Source organism: Sinocyclocheilus grahami, unplaced genomic scaffold (assembly GCF_001515645.1).
Source record: "Sinocyclocheilus grahami isolate Dianchi unplaced genomic scaffold, SAMN03320097.WGS_v1.1 scaffold1890.1, whole genome shotgun sequence".
Lineage (NCBI taxonomy): Eukaryota > Metazoa > Chordata > Actinopteri > Cypriniformes > Cyprinidae > Sinocyclocheilus > Sinocyclocheilus grahami.
In genome coordinates, this window is record NW_015507069.1 from 21174 (window position 1) to 29524 (window position 8351).

Sequence of the window (8351 nt, forward strand, 5' to 3'; positions counted from 1 at the left end):
TGACTCTAACCTGCACCTGGTACTGTGACGCGCGGGTCAGATCGTTCAGAACCACCGAGTTGCTTTTACTGCTGATGTACTGCCATCCGTCATCCTGATCCTACAGCACACAGGTCAGGGGTCAGGCACAGGTGGAACGAACACACACACACACACACACACACTCGTCTGACTGTTTCACCTTCAGACTGTAGCGCAGCTGATACTCCAGAATGTTGTGCTGCGTCTGCGGAGGAACAGTCCAGCTGATGGAGACGCTGCTCTCAGACGCTATAGTCCTCCTGATGCCGGACACTGGAACGGCCACTGCACACACACACACACACACACGCTTCAGAAGTGTGTGTGTGTGTGTGTGAGAGAGAGAGGGGGTGGGGGGGAGAGTGTGTGTGTGAGTGAGAGAGTGTGTGTGTGTGTGTGAGAGAGTGAGTGTGTGTGTGAGTGTGTGTGAGAGAGTGTGTATAGTTCTGCTTCAGAACTATAATCACAACTTGTAGTATGGACTTCTCTGTTTTTACAGAATTAATGATTATTAAAGGGGTCATCAAATTTTGCCTTGATCTTTTGGCATATATGTGGTCTTTGTACCATTAAAACATCCTGCAAGTTTCATATCTTAAAACATCCTCCTCGTTATAAACAAAGCATTTATTTAATCAAGCTCCAAAAACGGCTCGTTTGGATCTGAGGCGCAAGATGATGTCACAGGGGCACAAACATTTGCATAAACACGCCTCCAGAGCAAGAGATCGACGAATAGTCTCCCTTTCAGCATAGGCTCCGCCCACTGGTGTTCACTTGCTAACGGCTAACACTTGATCACGCTGAATGAGAGTGTCGCGTCAAAAGCAAACAGAAATGACAATCACTGTGCTATCTCGTCTACACTGGATACAGTATACAGTATACATAGTCTGTCTTCAGGACAAATGCAGTGAAAGAACATTCGCTTCGACACGTTTGGTTTAAACAGCTCGTTCACGTCTTTGTACAGATATCAGAAGGAGCCCAGCGTAAGGAACAAGAGGATAGTTTATTTTTAATGGCGTCCCGGATCGTGTCGGAGGATTTTGTTTTGTAATCGAGGCACAGTGTCAGGGAGAATCACAAAGAAACATCTGTTGAAAGATGAAGCGGCACTAGATCTGACTGCAGCTGCTTCACAAACTGTAAGTATATGATTTCATAATGCTTTGTCTGGAAATGACCGTTTTATTTTGATCATGTTGTCAAAACACTCGCATGCAATAGCAAGGGGGCGTTGATACGGTTTCCTATGCAATGACATTAGCCAATCAGAACAGTGGCTGATTACTGAGAAGCCTTAAGGACCCGCCCCTTAAACAGCTCGTTTTAGACAGAGGGTCAGAATGAGGGTTGAAAATTATAATTTTTCCATATATTTGTGACCCTGCAGCACAAAAGCAGTCATAACATTCCTACCGTAAATATATCAAAACTTAATGTTTGATTAGTAATATGCATTGCTAAGAACTTAATTTGGACAACTTTAAAGATGATTTTCTCAATATTTAGATTTTTATCCAGATTCCAGATTTTCAAATAGTTGTATCTCAGCCAAATATTGTCCTATGTATACATCTCAATTTAGAAAAATTGACCCTTATGACTGGTTTTGTGCTCCAGGGTCACATTTATTTATTTTTTGTGCAAAAAACATTGCAAGTAAACATCAAGGAACATATTAAAACAATAAAAAAATCCATGTCATGACCCCTCTAAAGTGTTATGAGCATGCTGACCGTCTCTGCTGGTGGTGATGTTGACGGAGCTGGAGGCGGGGCTTGTGTGACTGACAGCGCTCACTCCGTTCTGGGCGATGACGGTGAAGGTGTAGGTGGTGTGTGGGAGGAGTCCGCGGATGATGACCCGCCTCCCGGTCACACCCACCTGCCCCGGCCTGTAGGAGACACTGTCTGCGCAGGGGACGCAGCCGGAGCCTCTGCAGCGCACACACTCCACGCTGTAGGACAGATCCGAGCGCCCGCCGTGGTCCAGCGGCTCCGACCACTCCAGCGTCACCACCGTATCATTGATCTGATAGATGATGCTGCGCGGAGCCGACGGCGGTCCTGCAGGAACAGGCAAGAGGTCAGACGTTGTGCGTGTGCGCGCGTATGTGTGTGTGTGTGTGTGTGTGTGTGTGTGTGAGTGTGTGTGTGAGTGTGTGTGTGTGTGTGTGTGTGTGTGTGTGAGTGTGTCTCACTGGTGCAGGCTGAATCAGGAAGGTCGTTGGCGGCGCGGTGGAATCCAGGGCGGCACAAACACACACTGGATCCAGGAGAGTGTGTGTTACTGTTGTCTGGACACACACGGCACAAACTCCCACCGATGGACGCTTTATATTGACCCGATCCGCACGCTATGAGAGAACACACACAAAACACACAAGCTCATTAACGAGTCTAACTACCCGTCTGAAACAGCGGTCTGCTACTACGATGTTCACAGTTAATCATCATTAAAATTAACAATCAGTCTCGTTATAGATACCCAAAATTAAATCCATAATTCTTGGATGAATTAGATGTGCTGCTCTCAAACTTTTCTGAGGATGGTACTCCACTAGTTATGCTTGGAGACTTCAACATCCACCGAGATAAACCTCAGGCTGCAGACTTCCACACTCTGCTTGCCTCTTTTGACCTCAAGTGAGTATTAACTACGGCTACTCACAAATCAGGTATTGACACACGACACGTCACCGATAGCCTCGTGGGCAGCGCATCGACATGTAGCGCCATTGCGCTTCGGGCGTCACGTGTTTGAGTCCTACAAAACACACTCACTCACTCACTCACACACACTTATCACACATTCACACACACTCACACACATTTATCACACACACACACAGGTTTGTTTTTGTGAAAAGTGGGGACTCTCCATAGGCGTAATGGTTTTTATACTGTACAGACCGTATATTCTATTGCCCTACACCAACCCTACCCCTAAACCTACCCCTCACAGGAGACTTTGTGCTATTTCAGATTTTCAATACACTCCATTCTGTGTGATTTATAAGCGTTTTGAAAAGTGGGGACATGGGGTAATGTCCTGAAAAGTCACCTTCTCCTTGTAATACCTGTCATACCTTGCGCGTATGTGTGTGTGTGTGTGTGTGTGTGTGTGTGTGAGTGTGTGTGTGAGTGTGTGTGTGTGTGTGTGTGTGTGTGTGTGAGTGTGTCTCACTGGTGCAGGCTGAATCAGGAAGGTCGTTGGCGGCGCGGTGGAATCCAGGGCGGCACAAACACACACTGGATCCAGGAGAGTGTGTGTTACTGTTGTCTGGACACACACGGCACAAACTCCCACCGATGGACGCTTTATATTGACCCGATCCGCACGCTATGAGAGAACACACACAAAACACACAAGCTCATTAACGAGTCTAACTACCCGTCTGAAACAGCGGTCTGCTACTACGATGTTCACAGTTAATCATCATTAAAATTAACAATCAGTCTCGTTATAGATACCCAAAATTAAATCCATAATTCTTGGATGAATTAGATGTGCTGCTCTCAAACTTTTCTGAGGATGGTACTCCACTAGTTATGCTTGGAGACTTCAACATCCACCGAGATAAACCTCAGGCTGCAGACTTCCACACTCTGCTTGCCTCTTTTGACCTCAAGTGAGTATTAACTACGGCTACTCACAAATCAGGTATTGACACACGACACGTCACCGATAGCCTCGTGGGCAGCGCATCGACATGTAGCGCCATTGCGCTTCGGGCGTCACGTGTTTGAGTCCTACAAAACACACTCACTCACTCACTCACACACACTTATCACACATTCACACACACTCACACACATTTATCACACACACACACAGGTTTGTTTTTGTGAAAAGTGGGGACTCTCCATAGGCGTAATGGTTTTTATACTGTACAGACCGTATATTCTATTGCCCTACACCAACCCTACCCCTAAACCTACCCCTCACAGGAGACTTTGTGCTATTTCAGATTTTCAATACACTCCATTCTGTGTGATTTATAAGCGTTTTGAAAAGTGGGGACATGGGGTAATGTCCTGAAAAGTCACCTTCTCCTTGTAATACCTGTTATCATTTTGTCATTATACACATTTATGTCCTCATTTGTCACAAAAACGCGCACACACACTTATCTCATTCACACACACACACACACACACACACACACACACACACACACACACACACTCTCTCTCTCACACACACACACACACACTCACTCACTCACATGAGTGTGTGTGTGTGTGTGTGAGTGAGTGTGTTTTGTAGGACTCAAAAACACACTGTGTGTGTGATAAGTGTGTGTGTGTGTGTGAGAGAGTGTGTGTGTGTGAGTGTGTGATAAGTGTGTGTGTGTGTATGTGTGTGTGTGTGTGAGTGTGAGTGTGAGATAAGTGTGTGTGTGTGTGTGTGTGCATACGTTTAGTTAAAGTTTGAGGTCTGCAGAAGTGAGTTAAATGTGACACAAGATACAAAATAAATGAATTATTAATTTGTGAATCATAAACGAGCAGTGCTGTAAGGTTTGTTCACGTTTTGGCGCTCACAGCTGTGTTTGTGTTTAGACTGTTCCTCTAATTGTTACACATTCCTCAACAGAAAGTCCAGTAATTAACCAAACCTAAGTGACTTCACCCATCAGTAGAGCCGTAATAAAGAAGCGATTAATGACAGCGATGAGATATCGATCAGCGAGATTCTCGTCATCTGCAGTCGATCTAATTACACTCACAGAAGAACACGTTCCCCTGGAGAGAAGAAGAAAGAAGCAGAGAGAGACGGATCGCATTACCCATAATCCTCAGCCACACCCACAGACCAATTCCTGCTCATTAAAAGAGCATTTCATCAAGCTCTATTAACCATCACACACACAGCGAGAGAGAGAGAGAGAGTGTGTGTGTGTGAGTGTGTGTGTGAGTCTCTGTGAGTGCGTCTGTCTGTGTATGTCTCTGTGAGTGTGGGTGTCTCTCTGTGAGTGTGTGCGTGGCTCTGTGAGTGAGTGTGTGTGTGAGTCTCTGTGAGTGCGTCTGTCTGTGTATGTCTCTGTGAGTGTGGGTGTCTCTCTGTGAGTGTGTGCGTGGCTCTGTGAGTGAGTGTGTGTGTGAGTCTCTGTGAGTGCGTCTGTCTGTGTATGTCTCTGTGAGTGTGGGTGTCTCTCTGTGAGTGTGTGCGTGGCTCTGTGAGTGAGTGTGTGTGTGAGTCTCTGTGAGTGCGTCTGTCTGTGTATGTCTCTGTGAGTGTGGGTGTCTCTCTGTGAGTGTGTGCGTGGCTCTGTGAGTGAGTGTGTGTGTGAGTCTCTGTGAGTGCGTCTGTCTGTGTATGTCTCTGTGAGTGTGGGTGTCTCTCTGTGAGTGTGTGCGTGGCTCTGTGAGTGAGTGTGTGTGTGAGTCTCTGTGAGTGCGTCTGTCTGTGTATGTCTCTGTGAGTGTGGGTGTCTCTCTGTGAGTGTGTGCGTGGCTCTGTGAGTGAGTGTGTGTGTGAGTCTCTGTGAGTGCGTCTGTCTGTGTATGTCTCTGTGAGTGTGGGTGTCTCTCTGTGAGTGTGTGCGTGGCTCTGTGAGTGAGTGTGTGTGTGAGTCTCTGTGAGTGCGTCTGTCTGTGTATGTCTCTGTGAGTGTGGGTGTCTCTCTGTGAGTGTGTGCGTGGCTCTGTGAGTGAGTGTGTGTGTGAGTCTCTGTGAGTGCGTCTGTCTGTGTATGTCTCTGTGAGTGTGGGTGTCTCTCTGTGAGTGTGTGCGTGGCTCTGTGAGTGAGTGTGTGTGTGAGTCTCTGTGAGTGCGTCTGTCTGTGTATGTCTCTGTGAGTGTGGGTGTCTCTCTGTGAGTGTGTGCGTGGCTCTGTGAGTGAGTGTGTGTGTGAGTCTCTGTGAGTGCGTCTGTCTGTGTATGTCTCTGTGAGTGTGGGTGTCTCTCTGTGAGTGTGTGCGTGGCTCTGTGAGTGAGTGTGTGTGTGAGTCTCTGTGAGTGCGTCTGTCTGTGTATGTCTCTGTGAGTGTGGGTGTCTCTCTGTGAGTGTGTGCGTGGCTCTGTGAGTGAGTGTGTGTGTGAGTCTCTGTGAGTGCGTCTGTCTGTGTATGTCTCTGTGAGTGTGGGTGTCTCTCTGTGAGTGTGTGCGTGGCTCTGTGAGTGAGTGTGTGTGTGAGTCTCTGTGAGTGCGTCTGTCTGTGTATGTCTCTGTGAGTGTGGGTGTCTCTCTGTGAGTGTGTGCGTGGCTCTGTGAGTGAGTGTGTGTGTGAGTCTCTGTGAGTGCGTCTGTCTGTGTATGTCTCTGTGAGTGTGGGTGTCTCTCTGTGAGTGTGTGCGTGGCTCTGTGAGTGAGTGTGTGTGTGAGTCTCTGTGAGTGCGTCTGTCTGTGTATGTCTCTGTGAGTGTGGGTGTCTCTCTGTGAGTGTGTGCGTGGCTCTGTGAGTGAGTGTGTGTGTGAGTCTCTGTGAGTGCGTCTGTCTGTGTATGTCTCTGTGAGTGTGGGTGTCTCTCTGTGAGTGTGTGCGTGGCTCTGTGAGTGAGTGTGTGTGTGAGTCTCTGTGAGTGCGTCTGTCTGTGTATGTCTCTGTGAGTGTGGGTGTCTCTCTGTGAGTGTGTGCGTGGCTCTGTGAGTGAGTGTGTGTGTGAGTCTCTGTGAGTGCGTCTGTCTGTGTATGTCTCTGTGAGTGTGGGTGTCTCTCTGTGAGTGTGTGCGTGGCTCTGTGAGTGAGTGTGTGTGTGAGTCTCTGTGAGTGCGTCTGTCTGTGTATGTCTCTGTGAGTGTGGGTGTCTCTCTGTGAGTGTGTGCGTGGCTCTGTGAGTGAGTGTGTGTGTGAGTCTCTGTGAGTGCGTCTGTCTGTGTATGTCTCTGTGAGTGTGGGTGTCTCTCTGTGAGTGTGTGCGTGGCTCTGTGAGTGAGTGTGTGTGTGAGTCTCTGTGAGTGCGTCTGTCTGTGTATGTCTCTGTGAGTGTGGGTGTCTCTCTGTGAGTGTGTGCGTGGCTCTGTGAGTGAGTGTGTGTGTGAGTCTCTGTGAGTGCGTCTGTCTGTGTATGTCTCTGTGAGTGTGGGTGTCTCTCTGTGAGTGTGTGCGTGGCTCTGTGAGTGAGTGTGTGTGTGAGTCTCTGTGAGTGCGTCTGTCTGTGTATGTCTCTGTGAGTGTGGGTGTCTCTCTGTGAGTGTGTGCGTGGCTCTGTGAGTGAGTGTGTGTGTGAGTCTCTGTGAGTGCGTCTGTCTGTGTATGTCTCTGTGAGTGTGGGTGTCTCTCTGTGAGTGTGCGAGTCTCTGAGTGTGTGTGTGTGTGTGTCTCTGTGAGTGCATGTGTGTGTGTGTGTCTCCGTGAGTGCGTGTGTGAGTATCTGTGAGTGCGTCTGTCTGTGTATGTCTCTGTGAGTGTGTGTGTCTCTCTGTGAGTGTGCGAGTCTCTGAGTGTGTGTGTGTGTGTGTCTCTGTGAGTGCGTGTGTGAGTCTCTGTGAGTGCGTCTGTGTGTCTCTGTGAGTGTGTCTGTGTGTGTGTGTCTCTGTGAGTGTATCTGTGTCTCTGTGAGTGTGTCTGTGTGTCTCTCTGTGTGTGTGTCTGTGTGATTGTGTGTGAGTGTGCGTGAGTGTGTGAGTCTCTGAGTGTGTGTGTGTCTCTGTGAGTGCGTGTGTGAGTCTCTGTGAGTGCGTCTGTGTGTCTCTGTGAGTGTGTCTGTGTGTGTGTGTCTCTGTGAGTGTATCTGTGTCTCTGTGAGTGTGTCTGTGTGTCTCTCTGTGTGTGTGTCTGTGTGATTGTGTGTGAGTGTGCGTGAGTGTGTGAGTCTCTGAGTGTGTGTGTGTCTCTGTGAGTGCATGTGTGTGTGTGTCTCTGTGAGTGCGTGTGTGAGTATCTGTGAGTGCGTCTCTGTGAGTGTGTGTGTCTCTCTGTGTGTGTGTCTCTGTGAGTGTGCGTGAGTGTGTGAGTCTCTGAGTGTGTGTGTGTGTGTGTCTCTGTGAGTGCGTCTGTGTGTCTCTGTGAGTGTGTGTGTGTCTCTGTGAGTGCGTGTGTGAGTATCTGTGAGTGCGTCTCTGTGAGTGTGTGTGTCTCTCTGTGTGTGTGTCTCTGTGAGTGCGTGTGTGAGTATCTGTGAGTGCGTCTCTGTGAGTGTGTGTGTCTCTCTGTGTGTGTGTCTCTGTGAGTGCGTGTGTGAGTATCTGTGAGTGCGTCTCTGTGAGTGTGTGTGTCTCTCTGTGTGTGTGTCTCTGTGAGTGCGTGTGTGAGTATCTGTGAGTGCGTCTCTGTGAGTGTGTGTGCGTGTCTCTGTGAGCGTGCGTGTGTGTGTGTGTGTCTGTGACTCTGTGAGTGTGTAATGTGTGTGTGTGTGTCTCTGTGAGTGTGTCTGTG

General features: G+C 48.4%; 1 protein-coding gene across 1 annotated transcript in view; it reads right to left on the bottom strand.

The window, feature by feature from the left end:
* Positions 1–4823, bottom strand: part of LOC107573198 (ephrin type-B receptor 4-like) — an 18439-nt gene extending 13616 nt beyond the window's left edge. Inside the window, exons 1-2 of the mRNA XM_016259645.1 lie at positions 4820–4823; positions 1764–2093 (exon numbers count right to left, since the gene is read on the bottom strand). Of these exons, the coding sequence (XP_016115131.1) occupies positions 1764–2093; positions 4820–4823 (334 nt within the window). The remainder of the gene's footprint in view (positions 1–1763; positions 2094–4819) is intronic.
* Between the last annotated feature and the right edge of the window lie 3528 nt (positions 4824–8351).